Source organism: Eurosta solidaginis, chromosome 1 (assembly GCF_040869045.1).
Source record: "Eurosta solidaginis isolate ZX-2024a chromosome 1, ASM4086904v1, whole genome shotgun sequence".
Lineage (NCBI taxonomy): Eukaryota > Metazoa > Arthropoda > Insecta > Diptera > Tephritidae > Eurosta > Eurosta solidaginis.
This window is the reverse complement of record NC_090319.1, coordinates 82,530,040-82,553,124: the sequence shown is the minus strand read 5'-3', so window position 1 is coordinate 82,553,124 and position 23,085 is coordinate 82,530,040. Positions and strand designations below refer to the sequence as shown.

The window sequence follows — 23,085 nt, the reverse complement described above, 5'->3', positions numbered from 1 at the left end:
TATACATCTTCACCGCCACTGCCACTTCATACCACCATTCTCGCCCAAAATGTAAAAGAAATGACCGGGCTCCAGCCGTCACGGTCGCCATATAAAGTCCTGTCACGGTCGCCATATAAGGTTCATGAACCTCCGAAAAATGGACGTGCGCTTTGCACGACCCCAACTCACTCCACACCAAACACGTATTTGTTGTTTAAGCTTTTGTTCTTTTATTTATTAGAGTTTTCGTATGATAAATGTTCTTCAGTTATTTGTACACTTTATTTAGTTTTAATTTTAGTTTGTACAAATTTATTTTAACTTCACCACTTAGTTCGTGTTTTCTTGTTGTCCAAATTTATATTAATGGCCGGTCTTTTTCTGCCGAGCCGAATTGCTCTGTTTCCAAGTTGTTCCAACACCTGTTGTTCGTTCCCAGTAGACAACGGGTGTTGCAGCAATTTGGAAACGGGGTGACATTTTTATTATTTGTAAAGCTCCGTTACAACAGCTATTAGCCTAGAGCTAGTGGAAACTGCACCAAGGAACGCTTCCAACCAACTGCAAAGAATAAGATGGAAACAACACCTTTTAAACCCAGAAGTATTTTATGTTGTATGGAGCGATGCTGTAATACGAAGGACACATGCGGAAGATCTTTCGTTTCAAATATCTAAGCCATTAGGTATGGCGTGTGATGCTGCCATGCGCAGAAGTCGCGCAAAAGTAAATCGGACTCCGGTATATTGGTGGAACGAGGAAATAGCGGAGGAGCGTAGATAATGCCACAAGGCACGGCGAAGGGCACAGAGGGCACGCTCGTCCCCACGATATGATGAGCTACACAATACCTATATAACCCAAAGAACGACGCTTAAAAATACTATAAAAAAGAGCAAGAGAGCCTGCTTCAAGGAACTGATGGATAGTGCTGATCTTGATCCTTGGGGATTGGCTTACAGAACGGTGATGGCGAAAATTAAAGGGCGGAAATCAGAGCAGCCTACATGCCCGATACTAATGAGAAGACCATCCCTGGAAGGCTTCTAGTGGGTTGTGCAAATTTGGTTGTGATCCGTCGATCCGTTTAGGACGCAAGCCGATCTATACCTACATACATACATACATACATAATTTGAATTTTATATATATAGACAGATAGCTAGATATAGATGAAAAGCAAATAATGTGTTCTATCGTATACTGCCACATAACCAGAGTTGGGGTCAGTGCAATAATATTTGAGTGAGAACACTACTTGAAATAATCAAGATCTTGTTCAAAGTCTGTAGCGCTCATGTCAAATATACCCAACAGGGCCATTCGAGTATCCAATTGATTTCTACATCAGGTGATATTGCCACAATAGAATAATTATTGTAGATGTGACAATAAATACCTACATTCTTTTTGCATAAACTCATAGCGGGATATTCAGGCGATTTTTGAGAATAAAGAAATTGAAAATATATTAAAAACTTGTGGCGCTACATGTTGCAGTCGGTCTCTTAATTTCGGCACAAAATACTAATTTTTTTTATTTGACAGGGTTTGGTTTAAGCCAGGAGTATCAACATGACAGGATCAACTGTAAGGAAACAATCTTGTATAACGAAGTTGCCTACTTAATTCTAAATTTCTGGAAATTGAACAATAAAACAATTCTACATTTCAATTATATAGAAAGGAAAATTTTCCCATTTAACCTTGAGTAAATTTTTGGTTAGAAGTGCCCAATTAAAATTTCAATGCCCTTAATGATGAAAAATATTTATACAGCTTTTTAACACGCTTATATTAGATTCACTTGTATGTACATATATTTGTTGAACTCTCTAGGCTAAGCACGCAAAGGAGAGTTAGACCCATTAAGCGACAATTAATGAAGTGGTTGAATAACTCGCTACAAACAAGTTGTGTTTAATAGCGGAGACACTGTACGGTACTTTTATTATATTGTTCTTGTTATTTTAAATTTAATACAACTTAAATCATGTTTCACTTTGAACTGTTATAATACTTATCAAGTTGTTTAAATATTTATTTTTCAAAGTATTCTTTCAAAAATTTGCATTCAGTTGTAAAAAATAAAAATAATAACATAATTTTAGGAGTGAACAAAAAAATATCTTTCCATTTAAATTAAAAGTGGTAAATTTATAGGTACCACTCCATTGGCGATTCGCCAGTCTGTGAAACGTAAAAAGTGAAAACTTTATAAACTAATTGGACTAATTTTAAAACTAAAAGAACCCAAAACTATTTAAATAAAAAGCAACTTAGTTGGGTTGTAATTAAAACAACTCAACTCCTGTTTGGTATTACGAATTACAACTTATTTCAGTTGAAGTTGAATTGATGTTGCCAACCTAAAAAATTGATGATTTGACAGATAAATGAGCAGCTGATCAATTTGTGGCGGATATTCAAGCATTTGCAAAAGTGATTTTTTATTAATAACAAAATGGATATCAATTAAATAATATTAAATTTATTTTTGTAAAACTTTTTCCGAGCTCTAGGCCATGTAAATTGAAACACCAAAAATGCTTATTTTACATATAAATTGTATATTTGTCAAAGCTATTTTTATCGATATTTCGATTTCATACTGAAATCATCTTCAGGAACTCTTGAGTGCACCTGAGTCGATCAGGTCTATATGTAAAATAAGCATTTTTGGTGTTTCAATTTACATGGCCTAGAGCTCGGAAAAAGTTTTATAAAAATAAATTTAATATTATTTAATTGATATCCATTTTGTTATTAATAAAAAATCACTTTTGCAAATGCTTGAATATCCGCCACAAATTGATCAGCTGCTCATTTATCTGTCAAATCATCAATTTTTTAGGTTGGCAACATCAATTCAACTTCAACTGAAATAAGTTGTAATTCGTAATACCAAACAGGAGTTGAGTTGTCTGAAAGTTGAGTTGTTTTAATTACAACCCAACTAATTTGCTTTTTATTTAAATAGTTTGGGGTTCTTTTAGTTTTAAAATTAGTCCAATTAATTTATAAAGTTTTCACTTTTTACATTTCACAGACTGGCGAATCGCCAATGGAGTGGTATCTATAAATTTACCACTTTTAATTTAAATGAAAAGATATTTTTTTGTTCACTCCTAAAATTATGTTATTATTTTTATTTTTACAACTGAATGCAAATTTTTGAAAGAATACTTTGAAAAATAAATATTTAAACAACTTGATAAGTATTATAACAGGTCAAAGTGAAACATGATTTAAGTTGTATTAAATTTAAAATAACAAGAACAATATAATAAAAGTACCGTACAGTGTCTCCGCTATTAAACACAACTTGTTTGTATCGAGTTATTCAACCACTTCAATAATTGTCGCTAAATGGGTCTAACTCTCCTTTGCGCGCTTAGCCTAGAGAGTTAAACAAATATATGTACATACAAGTGAATCTAATATAAGCGTGTTAAAAAGCTGTATAAATATTTTTCATCATTAAGGGCATTGAAATTTTAATTGGGCACTTTTAACCAAAAATTTCTCAAGGTTAAATGGGTTGAGTAAAAAAAAACAATTTCCTTTCTATATAATTGAAATGTAGAACTGTTTTATTGTTCAATTTCCAGAAATTTAGAATTAAGTAGGCAACTTCGTTACACAAGATTGTTTCCTTACAGTTGATCCTGTCATATTGATACTCCTGGCTTAAACCAAACCCTGTCATATAAAAAAAACTAGTATTTTGTGCCGAAATTAAGAGACCGACTGCAACATGTAGCGCCAAAAGTTTTTAATATATTTTCATTTTCTTTATTCTCAAAAAACGCCTGATTATCCCGCTATGAGTTTATGCAAAAATTATGTAGGTATTTATTGTCACATCTACAATAATTATTCTATTGTGACAATATCACCTGATGTAGAAATCAATTTAATACTCGAATGGCCCTGTTGGGTATATTTGACATGAGCGCTACACACCTTGAACAAGATCTTGATTATTTCAAGTAGTGTTCTCACTCAAATATTATTGCACTGACCCCAACTCTGGTTATGTGGCAGTATACGATAGAACACATTATTTGATTTTCATCTATATCTAGCTATCTATCTATATATATAAAATTCAAATTATGTATGTATGTATGTAGGTATAGATCGACTTGCGTCCTAAACGGATCGACGGATCACAACCAAATTTGCCCAACCCACTAGAAGCCTTCCAGGGATGGTCTTCTCATTAGTATCGGGCATATAGGCTACTCTGATTTCCGCCCTTTAATTTTCGTCATCACCGTTCTGTAAGCCAATCCCCAAGGATCAAGGTCAGCACTATCCTTCAGTTCCTTGAAGCAGGCTCTCTTGCTCTTTTTTATAGTATTTTTAAGCGTCGTTCTCTGGGTTATATAGGTATTGTGTAGTTCATCATATCGTGGGGACGAGCGTGCCCTCTGTTCCCTTCGCCATGCCTTGTGGCATTTTCTACGCTCCTCCGCTATTTCCTAGTTCCACCAATATACCGGAGTACCATTTACTTTTGCGCGACTTCTGGGCATGGCAGCATCACACGCCATACCTAATGACTTAGATATTTGAAACGAAAGATCTTCCGCATGTGTCCTTCGTATTACAGCATCGCTCCATACAACATAAAATACTTCTGGGTTTAAAAGGTGTTGTTTCCATCTTATTCTTTGCAGTTGGTTGGAAGCGTTCCTTGGTGCAGTTTCCACTAGCTCTAGGCTAATAGCTGTTGTAACGGAGCCTTAACAAATAATAAAAATGTCACCCTGTTTCCAAATTACTGCAACACCCGTTGTCTACTGGGAACGAACAACAGGTGTTGGAACAACTTGGAAACAGAGCAATTCGGCTCGGCAGAAAAAGACCGGCCATTAATATAAATTTGGACAACAAGAAAACACGAACTAAGTGGTAAAGTTAAAATCAATTTGTACAAACTAAAATTAAAACTAAATAAAGTGTACAATTAACTGAAGAACATTTATCATACGAAAACTTTAATAAATAAAAGAACAAAAACTTAAACAACAAATACGTGTTTGGTGTGGAGTGAGTTGGGGTCGTGCAAAGCGCACGTCCATTTTTCGGAGGTTCATAAAATGAACCTTATATGGCGACCGTGACAGGACTTTATATGGCGACCGTGACGGCTGGAGCCCGGTCATTTCTTTTACATTTTGGGCGAGAATTGTGGTATGAAGTGGTAGTGGCGGTGAAGATGTATAATTGAAGTATGGGAAAACCTTTAATACAACAAAACTAATACTACGACTAAATTTAACAGAGGTAACACAAAATCTTGAATATAATAAAATTAACTAAAAACTATACTAAATAGAACGGAAGTAATTGGAAGAGAAAAATTGGAAATTATAGTATAATATAATATGCCATAACGGGATATAAACCCACGCCACTAGCCAACGGCATATCATCGCCATTTTTTTTTAACCAACACCACCACCAGCATTTAACATCACCGCCAGCATTAACATCGAGACCAGCAGGGGCAGCGCCGGCGAAGACCGCCAGAAATAACTCCGGCATCAGCAGAATTGGCGACGACAGCGGCAGCGTTTATGGCAGCGGCAGCATTTACGGTTGGAGCAGCAGCAGTCATAAGTATGATATATGTATGTATTTAACAAATTTTTGCCTATGTTTTTTATAACACATATATGTATGTATAGAAAACAGCAAATTTCTTTTATGCGGTGCGTTATAATATATATATATACATTTTTGATTTTTTTAAAGTGATGCGTTCTACATTTAACTACTTCGGTTTCAAGCATAATATTAATTTTCACCTTATAAGACTGTTGAACTTGATAAGCAGTTTGTAACGTGCAAATTTTGGAATTTTGATAAAAACGGTGTTTGAAACAAAAAAAATCAATTAAATTTTTTTTTGAAATATGCGGTGGTTCCGTTAAAAACCAATTAAAATTTTTTATATAAACGGTGGTTCCGTAAAAAACCAAGTGAGATTTTTTTTATATAAAGCGGTGCGTCCGTGAAAATATACGAATTTTTTTTTACAAAGCGGTGCGATTGTGAATATAAATGGATTTTTTGAACAAGTTACAACAATTTTGAAATTTTTACCAATTAATACCTATACACTTTGGTGCAAAGATTAAATTCAATTACTTCTTAAAGATTTTTCTATACAAGTATAATGCAGTTTTCATTAATTCTTCAAATAATTGTTAAATATTTCTTTAGCGACTATTCACCTGTAAATCAGTTCAATTTTACAAATTTTTTTTCTTTTTCCTCAATATTTCAGCTTAAATATAAATTCAGACATTCAAATAAGTACTTCGTTAATTTCATAGTTTGAACTGAATTATCTGTGCTATTCTGATAATTTCATATGTACAACCTTAGAAGTGGTAAGCAAGTACAAAAAACTTCAGGTTCAGAATCCGATTCCGATAAATCAGCCTCAAGCTACGAAAGTTTAGCTTCATCTTCGACCGAAAAAGTCACCAAACAGGAAAATAAATTATCGTTGTCAGCAGATTTCCCAGGCTTCGAAGATTCTTCCAGTAAAAAATTAACTTCTAATTTAGTTTCAAATCTTAACGATTCAAATAGTGAAATATTAGTTTTATAAAAATTTAGAAACTAAAGGCCGAAATAGAATAAAAGTAATATTAAATTTATTTTATAACGACGAAAATTTTGGTGACAAAATTGACATGTCGCGAAAACGAAAAAAAATCGCATGATCACTCCAATCCCTTGGAACTATCAAACACCAAGTAAGAAAACGTTTAAGTGGGAAATGATTAGCTTCTAATGAAGTCATTTTGCAGATTTGTAAGTTATTTTCGCTTAAGTAAGGAAGAATATTGCTGGAGGGACGGCTGTACCCCTATTTTAAAACTACACTCCTTGCTGGCGGCAGCTATCAAAAATGCTGTGGAAATGATTTTAGTGTTGGACTGGACAACATCTACAGTTAATAAAGAGGTTTTAGATATTGAGGACCATATTTGTGAGAAGTGGATTAAAACCCAAATGGCTCCAGAGCAAAGCGCTACAAAAACCGCATTTTAGTCTAAAACAGGATTCCCAAGAGTAGTGGGTAGTATCGAGGGGCTCATGTTCGCATAAATTCACCTATTTTGGCTGCATCCGAACTTCGCCCTGCCTCGTGCAACTCCGGGATGTCGCTACAGAAGGTCAAAAAGTTGTTCAATGTAATCCTTGGTTGAAAACTTAATTTTTCTATAAATGTGTACAAAATTTCTGATTATAAAGTTTATTTAAATTAATTTAAAAAAGGTTTAATTACACGCTTTTCATTTTTTTTTAATTTTTTTCCGGCAACGTTTTTCTCAAAAAGTATCAAAGGTGGTATCAAGAGGCACGTTTCGACATCCGTTTTAAGAATCCGAAAGCGGAATTAAAAATTTTATTTCTATCGAAAGATATTTACATATTTTCCGAAATATGAGGCCCGATCCATAGTTTTTTTGCACAGAACACCTTTTTGCGTTAGTGGCCTTCGGCCGCGATTTGTAAAAATAACCATGGGTGGGTCCAACACCTTTCTGCTTTACTGTTTACAAAAAACATGGCCAAATAAAACAATCACATGAAATTTTGAACCGAAATGATATGACAGAATTGAAATTTTTAATTTTTGCTTTCGGATTCTAAAAACGGAGTTTAAAACATGTCTTTTGATACCAACTTTGAAAATTTTTGTTAAAAATTACGTGGTGAATCGTCTTGTAAAACGTTACCTTTTTTCCAAACAACTGCAAAATTTCATGAGACAACTGCTAGTAATCAGTTGTCAGATTTTGTCTTTGACAACTACACCAACACAATGTTGTAAACGGTAATGCCACAAAAAGTTGTAAGACTAGACAACTTCAACCGACATTTTTTTTGACAGGTTGAGTTGTAATCTGTAATACCAAAGAGGTATATTGCGTAAAAAATATGTTATTATTTTTAATAGAGAAAAAATTATCGCGTCCGTACCCGCACTTTAGCTAATATCTGACGTTCTAAAAAAAAATTGAAATTTCCTAAATCTACAACCGATTTTGCCATATGAATGTAGGGTTTTGCCAAAAAATCTTCATAGCTTCTGATAGAATTAAAGGAAAAATATCATATTGGGCTTACTTTAAAGGACGTACATTTCAGAATCTGTATTAATATCTATAGTGTTTTTGAATTTTAGTAGAGATATCAGGCTTAAATTATGAGAAATTACCCTAAAATGAACTTTTAACTAATGTATATTGGAACGATTTTCCGTCATCCCTTGTCAAATTTGGTTTTGAGACAAACCGGTTTCGGCGTTGTGCCATCATCAGTGTCGATTTTCGTTCTGATCTGTTGTTGTCGTTTGTCCTGTATTAATAGTTCGTAGGTATATGAGCAGGTATTGTCAAATTGATGCTTGTGTATATTTAGTTATGTGTATGTGCTGTGTGTTCATTCAGAACCGAGGGTGGTTTACTAATCGATTTGTGTGGCTGATTGGGGTAGGTAGAAATCTGTGATTTTAGTCGTTTGACCTTCTTTGTCGGTTTTTTGTTTTGGTGCGTTAATTGTTTTGTGTTTATTTGTTGTTCTGTGTTTGTCTGTTGTACCTGTGTGATTAAGTTGTTTCCTGTAAACAAGTTTTAAAGGCTCGAATATTGTGTCAGAAATTGTGTTTATCTGTTCGTTTATTATTCTACCGTCGAATGTTTTCTGTTTGTAGATTTCCATGTTTTCGAGTACGTTGAGACGTCGGCCTTTTTCTTGTATGTGAAGAACCCTAACTGTTTTATTGATGTTTGCTGAGGAACATTCATTCTCGACCATGTGATTCGCGAAGTTAGACTCGGGCATAATGTTTGGATTCCGTATTTTTTTCTTGTAATCTCTAATATGTTCTCTGAACCTCGTTCTTATTTGCTGTCCTGTTTGTCCTATGTAACTATGCTGGCATTCGCAGGTAAGCTTGTATACGCCGTGGCTGCTAAACGGATCGTCTGAGTTAATGTTAGTTCTTAGTTTTCGCCCCAGATTGTTCGATGTTTTGAATGCTGTGTTAATGTTGTATTTTTTAAAGAAGTTTGCCAATTTATATGTTGCTTTTCCAGTATATGTCATAGTCGTCCAGCTATTATTTTCCTTTTCATTATTTCTTTTTGGTTCTCCATTTGTCCTTCTGAGCTTACCTACTAGTGCCAGAACCAAAAAGAAATAATGAAAAGGAAAATAATAGCTGGACGATTATGACATATACTGGAAAAGCAACATATAAATTGGCAAACTTCTTTAAAAAATACAACATTAACACAGCATTCAAAGCATCGAACAATCTAGGGCGAAAACTAAGAACTAACATTAACTCAGAGGATCCGTTTAGCAGCCACGGCGTATACAAGCTTACCTGCGGATGCCAGCTTAGTTACATAGGACAAACAGGACGGCAAATAAGAACGAGGTTCAAAGAACATATTAGAGATTACAACAAAAAAATACGGAATCCAAACATTATACCCGAGTCTAACTTCGCGAATCACATGGTCGAGAATGAATGTTCCCCAGCAAACATCAATAAAACAGTTAGGGTTCTTCACATACAAGAAAAGCGCCGACGTCTCAACGTACTCCAAAACATGGAAATCTACAAACAGAAAACATTCGACGGTAGAATAATAAACGAACAGATAAACACAATTTCTGACACAATATTCGAGCCTTTAAAACTTGTTTACAGGAAACAACTTAATCACACAGGTACAACAGACAAACACACAACAACAAATAAACACAAAACAATTAACGCACCAAAACAAAAAACCGACAAAGAAGGTCAAACGACTAAAATCACAGATTTCTACCTACCCCAATCAGCCACACAAATCGATTAGTAAACCACCCTCGGTTCTGAATGAACACACAGCACATACACATAACTAAATATACACAAGCATCAATTTGACAATACCTGCTCATATACCTACGAACTATTAATACAGGACAAACGACAACAACAGATCAGAACGAAAATCGACACTGATGATGGCACAACGCCGAAACCGGTTTGTCTCAAAACCAAATTTGACAAGGGATGACGGAAAATCGTTCCAATATACATCATTTATCCACCCTGTCGGAAAATCAACCAAACAAGATAAGTCAACTTTTAACTACTATATTATCATTTTTAACAAATTTCTTATGGAAATTTTTTTTCTTTACAGCTAAAATAACTTCACAACATTTCCAACAACTTTCATTCAGACAGTTTTTCTTTTTTCGAATTCGCTTTAGTATAAAAAAATGTTCAAAAAGAACCTACATTTTCAAGTAATAAGCCAAGAAAAAAACACAATTTGTATAATTTTAAAGTAATTTATTTAAAAAATTATTTTTTTAATTAGAATTGAGCATATTAACGTATTTTTCAAAGTAAAAGTAATGTTATGTTATTATTTTTTAAAATCTTTTTGCTCCCCATTCGTGGTTGTTTTTCACGACTTTCTGCTGTAACAGTCATAAAACCTTCACGTTTTTTTTTCTGTAACACGTTTGGAAACAGATGTTAACAACTGTACATATCTTTGTGTTCCTTGTATATGCATTGGAATATTAGGATCATCTAGTGTTGACTCATCATAATCTAAGAATTGTGCCAAGTGATCGTATGGAATATTTCTTGTGAATGCCGGTTCAGACAGTAAATTATCGTCATTTAGATCAATCATATCAGTATAATCTGAAGCATTAAAATTGATATTATAGTTTTTGTAAACTCTGTGTTTAGTTGGATCAAGTATTTTTTCTCGATAGTATAAACTTTTTTTGATAGCTCTATCACGTATGGCTTTTCTATCATCAAATAAGATTGTTAATAAAATGTTTTGTGGATGAGCGTTATATGAATTATTTTGGATTACGCCATCTACAATATTAAGTAAGTTACGTGGTAGGTATCGTGTCCAACGAATAAACTTTGATAAAATTAATACAACAGATTTATAGTATTGTAACGAATTTTCTGCAAATCCTCTTATTTGCAACCTTCTGCTAAGTTCGAATCACTAAACTGTTGAATAAATAACTTCAATATTTAATAATGCAAAATGGCCTTTATTAAAGTACTTCACAACCAATAGCTTGCTTAAATGCAACTGAATTTCAAAATAATACTGCTATTGCTCGCTAGATAGCGTCTTAAATCCAACTGATTTGTCGCGCCTCTACTGTTGCTGCCTTTTATAGTGTTTGGTTTCCTCGTTGACATTTCTAGGCGGTTCTGTTCTAGAATCTACTAGTTGGTTATCTGCTATAAGTTTCTCAGCTATAACTACAGATGCACAATTTTTATAGCTTCTCTCACAGCTCATGTACGTGTGTTTGTGCGTTGCTTCTCCGCTGCGTGTACGTACATATGTGTACACATAATGATTGAATTATTGATGTGCGTACACATCACAGCATCGCTTAGAGATGATAGTACCCTTAGTGTTGCTAATATTCGTAACAGTATTTTACATTGAAATACATTGGCACATAAATTCTAATAATAGAAACTGCTAGAGTTTTCAAATTTTTCGATGGTGTATTAGTTGTTGTATATCGACGTAACACCCTGCTTGCTTTGGTTAGCCATCGAGAATGTACAACTGGTCCTGGTTTTATGTTAGCTAAATCAACTGAAACAGCACCATTTGAAATTGCTTTTGCCATTTGATATAAATATTAAACATATGTAGATAATTCTCATTCTTGTTCATCACTGATCAAACAAGGCATATTTTCCAATGCTATTGGTTCAAAATGATTTACAACCTGAAAATAAATTTTTTAGGTCAATTAAAATTAGTATGATTTTCCTATTTTAATTTGATTGAAAAAATATTATAAAATAATTTTAACAAATGAATACCTGAAATGTTTCACAGTCTTGAATGTCTTTGTATATTTTTCCACTTGCTGCTCTTGGTCCACTCGTGACTGTTTTTCTAATGCTCTAAAAAAGTAATCAATGGTAATTCATTGAAATGAAGCAAACATATAAACTAGTCTATTAAATGTTTTTCAAAAAGTTTTATAACACCATTTTCTATTCCAGTATTAGCTGGTTCTCCATCGCTGCATATGCCAATTAATTGATCTATTGATAGTTTTTTGCTATTTAGGAATTCATTTAATTTTTCAATTTGTGTTTTGCATTTTCTTCTTCACCCAAGTTAACATATTGTGACGAATATTCGCAACACTAAGACATACTATCATATCTAAGACGATACTAAGCAGTCACTTGTATCTACATAAACAAATCAATCATTATGTCTACACATATGTACATACAGCAGCGGAGAGATACTCACAAAAGTATGCAGTCATCAGCAAAGTAGTTCTCACACATACACATGCATATATCTGAGATACTCACAAAAGTATGCAATCATCGCGCATATTGCTATGCGAGAAGCTATAAACGTGCATCTGTAGTGTATGCTGGTGAGTTTATAGCTGGTAAACAAGTAGTAAATTCTAGAAGGAGAAACGCCTCGAAAAATGCAAACGAGGAGACCGAAGAGTATAAAAGCAGCACCAGCTGAGGCATGGGCAATCAGTTTGATTTAAGCACGCTATCAGTTGCGAAGTATAAGTGTTATTGTGAAGTATTCTAATAAAGACATTTTGCATTATTGAATATTGGAGTTATTTATTCAACAATTTAGCGATACGAAAGTTAGTAGAAGGTGTAAAATAAGCGGATTTTCACTAAATTCGTTACAATATCCAAGCAATTCAGCATAAGGCTCTTTTAGAACAACTAAATGGGGTTCTTTTATCGTATTTGTATGAAATTTCTCATTAATTTTCTCTCTAGTTAATAAATCATTTTTTCTGCCATCGAAAGAAAATGCAATTATGTTGGAATCTATGTATCGTTTACGAAGCACTTCATCTCTAGCTTTAATTTTTTCTCCTGCAACTTAAGATTTATCCATTATGACAAGTTCACCACTAATATCTCGAAAATGTATATCTTCGAAAAGGGATGTTGCTAAACATGAAGCAACTCTATCTGAAACACCGAGTCTGTCACACATCATAGCAAAATTTAAAGCATCGTATCGTCGAGTATGATGTCCTCGTTTCATTGTAACAGATACTTCTGCAACTGCTTCATCCATATATGTTCCAAGTGATTCGTATTTTGGATCATCACTAACTGTTGGCATTGTTGGTATTCTTCTACAATGTCATCCATATATTCAGGTATTGTGAATTTTCTATCATTATATTGGTCCATCATAAATTCTTTTAAATGGGTTGGTATTAAACCACATGAGCATTCTGTTGCTTTAACTTGCATTTACATTTTCCGATGTAAAATAATTCATTTGTTGATTGTACGAATATTGTAAATTCCTGAACTTTTTTTCTGTTTTTAATGCATTCGTCATATTTTTCAATTAAAACATTTAGTTTTCTTAGAATACTAGGTCGATCAATTAGTTGAATATTCAATTTATTCCAAATTTCAACCAATTTATCATTACATGAGGAGTTAAATTTTTATGCGAAAACATTTTACTTTGAATTTTAACATGATTACTTAAAAAAAAATAAAATCTTAAAATGCACGACTAGACGGTAAATTCAGATTATTTAATTCACTTGATAAACCAAATGCAATAATATCGTATTCAAGTATATGTGAAAAAGTGGATTCAGATGATGTAGAAGGATTTGGTTCATCAATTTTAAATTTAAATACAAAAAGCTGTAAAGAAAAAGAAATCCATCAGAAATTTGTTAAAAATGATAATATAATAGTTAGAAGTTCATTTTAGGCTAATTTCTCATAATTTAAGCCTTATATCTCTACTAAAATTCATAAACACTATAGATATTAATACATATTCTGAAATGTACGTAAAATGCCTTTAAAGTAAGTCCAATGTGACATTTTCCCTATAATTCTATCAGATGCAATGAAGATTTTTTAGCCAAACCCTACATTCATATGGCAAAATATCGATTTTGCAAAAGTGGGGGACTCGAAATCAGACTTAGAGCTATGGTGTCTTCAGCAATTTTTCTTAGAATCATCTGTAGATTACGTTTTTTCTATAGTCCTGATGGAAAAAAATTTTACCCGCTCTAACGTACATATATAACAATAGATAAATTCATGTAATTTATTTACACTTCCCTTCAAATTACACAGTAAATAATAGCAAATAATCTTTGGCAACCAATTTCTTGTAACATCAATGCCACTAATACTTGAATTACTAAGTTCTATTTAAACATCAACTTTCACAATCGCAATGCCTCAAATGTTGCATATTCATGTATGGGATCTATGCGCTCAGCAAAAGTTTTTCCATCAAATGAAAAATCTGTAAAAGGAACTTTCACTAAAATTTCAAACCCAAACTTTCGTCCAATGCGTTGTGTGAAAAGTGATGTGAAAAGCGAACAGACAGCGCTGGGTGTGAGTGAACGCACATTTTCAGCTGGCTGTTCGTCCTCGTGCGACAGCAGCCTTTCCTTTAAACGACGCGCATAATTAATTGAATATTCCGTTAAAATACTCGCCAGACCACGTTTCGAAAGTCTGGCGCTCGTTGAAAGGAAAACAATCTCCATAACGCAATCGATTTGAAGGACATTATAAATATCCGATTTGATTTCAACACGTTCCAAGAAATTATTGATACAAATCATTTCATGTGTTTTCAAGCTATTCATGAAATCGCACAGTGTAGCCTTTTCCTCTTGAGAAGACTGAAAATGATATACAAAATTTTTTATAAAATGGATATTTAAAAAAAAAACCATGTTAAAGTACCATTAGATGATTGATGGCAATCGCTGCTAATTCGCCATTGTCTATACTCCGTACGGCAAAGGAAATGTTTTCTTTGAGTAGCTCTCTGCATACCGATTGTAACTCTTGGGATCCTTCTGGAGAACTGTGTAATTTTGTAGCTAAGCAAATGTTCTCTTTTTGAATAAAGTTGTCGATGAAAAGCTGTGAATTAAAAAGGAGCATAAACATAATATTACATAACAATTACAATAGTCTAAGTATGGCTGGAACCCAATATCTTTTATATGGCCAGTACTTAGTGAGTTCCAAATAGGATTCAGTTGATATTTGCCATTTTCATTTATATTGTTAGGTGACCTCTAGGGCGGGTCGATTTCAAAATCGCCCATTGCTCTGTGAAAATCGTATTCTAGGGATCAAAATAAGAAACTTTGCCGAAGGAACCATACCTCTAAAACGAATTCTGATGTCCCCCCCTTTGGGTCGAACTTTTGGGTAGGGGCAATTTCAATTCTACCTGTTGTGTCTTGTGGTGGCTTAAAAAAAACAACACAAGCAATTTTACGATCTGCAATTGTGTCACAGTGATACCTTCATTTTTTAAAATGATTGAATAAAAAACCCACACAACTATGTTTACGACATTCAAATGCATAACAGTGATGCCTTGGTTTTAAAAGGGGGTTGTAAAAACACTAATTTCTAATAATTTTTTATACTCAGTTGAGCAGAGCTCACAGAGTATATTAAGTTTGATTGGATAACGGTTGGTTGTACATATATAAAGGAATCGAGATAGATATAGACTTCCATATATCAAAATAATCAGGATCGAAAAAAAATTTGATTGAGCTATGTCCGTCCGTCCGTCCGTCCGTTAACACGATAACTTGAGTAAATTTTGAGGTATCTTGATGAAATTTGGTATGTAGGTTCCTGAGCACTCATCTCAGATCGCTATTTAAAATGAACGATATCGGACTATAACCACGCCCACTTTTTCGATATCGAAAATTTCGAAAAACGGAAAAAGTGCGATAATTCATTACAAAAGACAGATAAAGCGACGGAACTTGGTAGATGAGTTGAGCTTATGACGCAGAATAGAAAATTAGTAAAATTTTGGACAATGGGCGTGGCACCGCCCACTTTTAAAAGAAGGTAATTTAAAACTTTTGCAAGCTGTAATTTGGCAGACGTTGAAGATATCATGATGAAATTTGGCAGGAACATTACTCCTATTACTATATGAACGCTTAATAAAAATTAGCAAAATCGGAGAAGGACCACGCCCACTTTAAAAAAAAATTTTTTTTAAAGTAAAATTTTAACAAAAAATTTAATATCTTTACAGTATATAAGTAAATTATGTCAACATTCAACTCCAGTAATGATGTGGTGCAACAAAATACAAAAATAAAAGAAAATTTCAAAATGGGCGTGGCTCCGCCCTTTTTCATTTAATTTGTCTAGGATACTTTTAACGCCATAAGTCGAACAAAAATTAACCAATCCTTTTGAAATTTGGTATGGGCATAGATTTTATGAAGCTAACTGATTTCTGTGAAAATGGGCGGAATCGGTTGATGCCACGCCCAGTTTTTATACACAGTCGTCCGTCTGTCCTTCCGCATGGCCGTTAACACGATAACTTGAGCAAAAATCGACATATCTTTAACGAACTTAGTTCACGTGCTTACTTGAACTCACTTTATCTTGGTATGAAAAATGAACGAAATCCGACTATGACCACGCCCACTTTTTCGATATCGAAAATTACGAAAAATGAAAAAAATGCCATAATTCTATACCAAATACGAAAAAAGGGATGAAACATGGTAAGGTAATTGGATTGTTTTATTGACGCGAAATATAACTTTAGAGAAAACTTTATAAAATGGTTGTGACACCTACCATATTATGTAGACGAAAATGAAAAATTTCTGCAGATCGAAATAAAAAACCTTTAAAATCTTGGCAGGTATTACATATATAAATATATTAGCGGTATACAACAGATAATGTTCTGGGTCACCCTGGTCCACATTTTGGTCGATATCTGGAAAACGCCTTCACATATACAACTACCACCACTCCCTTTTAAAACTCTCATTAAAGCCTTTAATTTGATACCCATATCGTACAAACTCATTCTAGAGTCACCCCTGGTCCACCTTTATGGCGATATCTCGAAAAGGCGTCCACCTATAGAACTAAGCCCCACGCCCTTTTAAAATACTCATTAACACCTTTCATTTGATACCCATATCGTACAAACATATACTAAAGTCACCCCTGGTCCACCTTTATGGCGATATCTCGAAAAGGCGAACACCTATAGAACGAAGGCCCACTCCCTTTTAAAAATACTCATTAACACCTTTCATTTGATACCCATATCGCACAAACAGAGTCTAGAGTCACCCCTGGTACACCTTTATTGCGATACCTCGAAAAGGCGTCCACCTATAGAACTAAGGCCCACTCCCTTTTAAAAACTCATTAACTCCTTTCGTTTGATACCCATATTGCACAAACGAATTCTAGAGTCACCCCTGGCCCACCTTTATGGCGATATCTCGAAACGGCGTCCACCTATGGAACTAAGGATTACTCCCTTTTAAAAAACTCATTAACACCTTTCTTTTGATACCCATATTGTATAAACAAATTCTAGGGTCACACCTGCTCCACCTTTATGGCGATATCTCGAAACGGCGTCCACCTATGGAACTAAGGATTACTCCCTTTTAAAATACTCATTAACACCTTTCTTTTGATACCCATATTGTACAAACAAATTCTAGGGTCACCCCTGGTCCACCTTTATGGCGATATCTCGAAAATGCGACCACCTATACAACAACCACCACTCCCTTTTAAAACCCTCATTAATACCTTTAATTTGATACCCATATTGTACAAACACATTCAAGAGTCACCCCTGGTCCACCTTTGTGGCGATATTTCGAAACGGCGTCCACCTATAGAACTAAGGCCCACTCCCTTTTAAAATACTCATTAACACCTTTCGTTTGATGCCCATATTGTACAAACAAATTCTAGGGTCACCCCTGGTCCACCCTTATGGCGATATCTCGAAACGGCGTCCACCTATGGAACTAAGGATTACTCCCTTTTAAAATACTCATTAACACTTTTCTTTTGATACCCATATTGTACAAACAAATTCTAGGGTCACCCCTGGTCCATCTTTATGGCGATATCTCGAAACGGCGTCCACCTATGGAACTAAGGATTACTCCCTTTTAAAATACTCATTAACACCTTTCATTTGATACCCATATCGTACAAACGCATTCTAGAGTCACCCCTGGTCCACCTTTATGGCGATATCTCGAAAAGGCGACCACCTATACAACAACCACCACTCCCTTTTAAAACCCTCATTAATACCTTTAATTTGATACCCATATCGTACAAACACATTCTAGAGTCACCCTGGTCCACTTCTATGGCGATATTTCGAAACGGCATCCACCTATAGAACTAAAGCCCACTCCCTTTTAAAATACTCATTAACACCATTCGTTTGATGCCCATATTGTACAAACAAATTCTAGGGTCACCCCTGGTCCACCTTTATGGCGATATCTCGAAACGGTGTCCACCTATGGAACTAAGGATTACTCCCTTTTAAAATACTCATTCACACCTTTCATTTGATACCCATATCGTACAAACGCATTCTAGAGTCAACCCTGATCCACCTTTATGGCTATATCCCTAAATGGCGTCCACCTATATAACTATGGCCCACTCCCTCATAAAATACTCTTTAATGCCTTTCATTTGATACGCATGTCATACAAACACATTCCAGGGTTTCCCTCGGTTCATTTTCCTACATGGTTTTTTCCCTTATGTTGTCACCATAGCTCTCAACTGAGTATGTAATGTTCGGTTACACCCGAACTTAACCTTCCTTACTTGTTTTAATTTCTTTTCTATTACTAAGTTAAATTCATTTTTTCATTTACATATGTTCTGACTAAATAAATTTCTAAAGAGAAAAATAAACTCCAAAAAGAAAGAAGTAAGAACGGGACCGTCTTCGGCTGTGCCGAAGACTTCATACCTTTCATGAATGGGGCTGAACAATAATCTTATCCCGTTCGTAATCTCCGAATAATCGGATGTATAAGATAAGAAATATATAGTGAACAGATCTACATATCTAAACGATTTTTAAGATAAATATAAAATAAAAATAGGTAGGTACTTTGTGTGAGGATGCAAAGCTTCAGGTTTGTTGTGGTCTGCATGTAAAAACTATGACTACGAATCAAGTATTTCAAAAATATATGACGTAAACGTAACTATTTGATGAAATTTGATGAATTTTGAAGCTTCTAGCCGTGAAAAAGGGGCAAAAATGACAGTTTATATGGGGTATATAATATATATACCACCGATCTCTATGATTTTGTCTGACAACAATATATGCTATATACGTAAGCATTTGGTGAAATTTGAAGGTTCTAGCTGTTAAAATGGGGTAGAAATTGCGAAAAGTTTCTTATCTGAACAATCGGTTGTATGAGATATATACTATATATACAACCGATCTCTATGATTTTTTCAGACAACAATATATGCTATATACGTAAGCATTCGGTGAAATTTGAAGCTTCTAGCTGTTAAAATGGGGCTAAAATTGCGAAAATATATATATGTACTATATATACCATCATATATATATTATATGTATCATCGATCTCTTTGATTTTGTCTGACAACAATATATGCTATATACGTAAGCATTTGGTGAATTTTGAAGGTTCTAGCTGTTAAAATGGGGTAGAAATTGCGAAAAGTTTCTTATCTGAACAATCGGTTGTATGAGATATATACTATATATACAACCGATCTCTATGATTTTTTCAGACAACAATATATGGTATATACGTAAGCATTCGGTGAAATTTGAAGCTTCTAGCTGTTAAAATGGGGCTAAAATTGCGAAAATATATATATATACTATATATATACTATATATACCATCATATATATATTATATGTATCATCGATCTCTATGATTTTTTGACACAACAATGTATACTATATACGTAAGCAACCGGTGAAATTTGGAGCTTATAGCTGTTAAAATGGGGTAGAAATTGCGAAAAGTTTCTTACCTGAACAATCGGTTGTATGAGATATATACTATATATACAACCGATCTCTATGATTTTTTCAGACAACAATATATGCTATATACGTAACCATTCGGTGAAATTTGAAGCTTCTAGCTGCTAAAATGGGGCTAAAATTGCGAAAATATATATATATATACTATATATATACTATATATACCATCATATATATATTATATATATCATCGATTTCTATGATTTTTTCAGACAACAATATATGCTATATACGTAAGCAATCGGTGAAATTTGAAGCTTCTAGCTGTTGAAGATAATTGAGGGACTAGTTTGCATACAAACAGACAGACGGACATGGCTAAATCAACTCAGCTCTTCAACCTGATTATTTCGGTATACTTAATTGTGGGTCTATCTATTTTCCTTTAAGGACTTACAATTTTGGGTTTCGTGACGAATTTCATTTTCATGAAAGGTATAAAAACATAGGCATTTCAAAGTGGGATTTTTCAAAATTTGCCCCTACGACCCAAAGGGGGGACATCAGAATTCGTTTTAGAGGTATGGTTCCTTCGACAAAGTTTCTTATTTTGATCCGTAGAATATGATTTTCACATAGCAATGGGTGATTTTTTTGCCTCCCCACAAATCGACCCGGCCTAGTGACCTCACTCCTTTTTTCATATAAAAGTGTTCTTTTTATATTAAAAATAATTTTCGAGCTTGTCGACAAGGTGCATTCACAAGTCCCTGAAGAAGAGTTCTAATTGAAATCGAAATATGGACAAAATAAATAAATACGAAAATATATGGTATAATTCATTGAATTTTATTACTCATATATCTGTGTGGACTAGAGCTCGAAAATCCTATTATTATAACTTTTGAAAGGCTGAAAATAAAAACAACAACAGTGTTCTTTTTAGTAATATTTAAAATAAAACTTTTTTCTTTATTAAAAATTGAGGCGTGAGTACCAAGTACAGGGCTTCCGCAATTGTCAACCTCACCTAAGCGAGTGGCGACCCGTTACAAATATGAACATATTATATTTAGGAGGTGAAGCTCTGGCGACTCTATGGGACTAGGGCCCCCCCCCCCCTTAAAAGGTGGTCAAATTAATCGCTTCCTAGATGGTCGGGCTACTACCTTAATGTTGCCTCGTTACCGGAATGTATCGGATCCATATCAACATCGATAACACTCCCAAAAACCTTCGAGCAGTGTCTTTATTGTTAATACAACAATAACTACAGAGTTTACTTTACCAGAAACAAATAGTTTTGGACTTTTTGAGAAGAGCTTTGTCGACTTCTTATGGGTAACAAACGATACCGACATGTGTTTGTTTTATTGTCAGTTTATTATACCTTTCATGAAAATTAAATGGTATATTAATTTCGTCACGAAACCAAAAGTTGTAAGTCCTTAAAGGAAAATAGATAGACCCACCATTAAGTATACCGAAATAATCAGGATGAAGAGCTGAGTTGATTTAGCCATGTCCGTCTGCCCGTCTGTCTGTTTGTATGCAAACTAGTCCCTCAATTTTTGAGATATCTTGATAAAATTTGGTGAGCGGGTGTATTTGGGTGTCCGATTAAACATTTTTCGGAACCGGACGGATCGGACCAATATAGCATATATCCTCCATACAACCGATTTTTCAGAAAAAGAGGATTTTTGCCATATCTTACTCAATTTAACAGATTGAAGCTTCAAACTTCACCGTATAATTTCGTATATTGCATATATTGTTGCCTGAAAAAATTGATGAGATCGGTCGTATATATAGTATATATCTCATACAACCGATTGTTCAGGTAAGAAACTGTGCGCAATTTCTGCCCCATTTTAACAGCTAGAAGCTTCAAATTTCACCAAACGCTTACGTATATAGCATATATTGTTGTCTGAAAAAATCATAGAGATCGGTGGTATATATATTATATACCCCATATAAACTGTCATTTTTGCCCCTTTTTTACGGCTAGAAGCTACAAAATTCATCAAATTTCATCAAATAGTTACGTTTACGTCATATATTGTTGAAATACGTGATTCGTAGTCATAGTTTTTACACGCAGACCACAAAAAACCTGAAACTTTGCATCCTCACACAAAGTACCTACCTGTTTTTATACTCAGTTGAGCAGAGCTCACAGAGTATATTAAGTTTGATTGGATAACGGTTGGTTGTACAGGTATAAAGGAATCGAGATAGATATAGGCTTCCATATATCAAAATCATCAGGATCGAAAAACAAGTAAGGAAGGTTAAGTTCGGGTGTAACCGAACATTACATACTCAGTTGAGAGCTATGGTGACAACATAAGGGAAAATAACCATGTAAGAAAATGAAACGAGGGAAACCCTGGAATGTGTTTGTATGACATGTGTATCAAATGAAAGGCATTAAAGAGTATTTTATGAGGGAGTGGGCCATAGTTATATACGTGGACGCCATTTAGGGATATAGCCATAAAGGTGGATCAGGGTTGACTCTAGAATGCGTTTGTACGATATGGGTATCAAATGAAAGGTGTGAATGAGTATTTTAAAAGGGAGTAATCCTTAGTTCCATAGGTGGACCAGGGGTGACCCTAGAATTTGTTTGTACAATATGGGCATCAAACGAATGGTGTTAATGAGTATTTTAAAAGGGAGTGGGCTTTAGTTCTATAGGTGGATGCCGTTTCGAAATATCGCCATAAAAGTGGACCAGGGTGACTCTAGAATGTGTTTGTATGACATGTGTATCAAATGAAAGGCATTAAAGAGTATTTTATGAGGGAGTGGGCCATAGTTCTATAGGTGGACGCGATTTAGGGATATCGCCATAAAGGTGGATCAGGGTTGACTCTAGAATTTCTTTGTACGATATGGGTATCAAATGAAAGGTGTTAATGGGTATTTTAAAAGGGAGTACCTAATACTTAGTTTCATAGGTGGACGCCGTTTCGAGATATCTCCATAAAGGTGGACCAGGAATGACCCTAGAATTTGTTTGTACGATATGGGTATCAAATGAAAGGTGTTAATGAGTATTTTAAAAGGGCGTGGGGCTTAGTTCTATAGGTGGACGCCTTTTCGAGATATCGCCATAAAGGTGGACCAGGGGTGACTCTAGA

At 34.4% G+C, this 23,085-nt stretch overlaps 2 protein-coding genes across 6 annotated transcripts in view; one reads left to right on the top strand and one right to left on the bottom strand.

Annotated features, from left to right (window-relative positions):
- Positions 1-23,085, top strand: part of LOC137236370 (ELMO domain-containing protein 2) — a 99,165-nt gene that overhangs the window by 2,892 nt on the left and 73,188 nt on the right. Inside the window, exon 1 of one of the 5 annotated variants that reach the window (XM_067758871.1) lies at positions 1,867-1,924. The exons of 1 other annotated variant lie outside the window; for it this stretch is intronic. The gene's annotated coding sequence lies outside the window, so the exon portion shown is untranslated. Of the gene's footprint in view, positions 1-1,866; positions 1,925-4,884; positions 5,625-23,085 lie in introns of those variants that run through there. 3 more of the 5 variants (XM_067758872.1, XM_067758873.1, XM_067758870.1) reach the window with 3 other exon arrangements.
- The window catches only part of LOC137236372 (uncharacterized), a 32,406-nt gene continuing 23,472 nt past the window's right edge, over positions 14,152-23,085 (bottom strand). Inside the window, exons 3-4 of the mRNA XM_067758879.1 lie at positions 14,840-15,022; positions 14,152-14,775 (exon numbers count right to left, since the gene is read on the bottom strand). Coding sequence (XP_067614980.1) covers positions 14,305-14,775; positions 14,840-15,022 — 654 coding nt within the window. The 3' untranslated portion in view covers positions 14,152-14,304. The remainder of the gene's footprint in view (positions 14,776-14,839; positions 15,023-23,085) is intronic.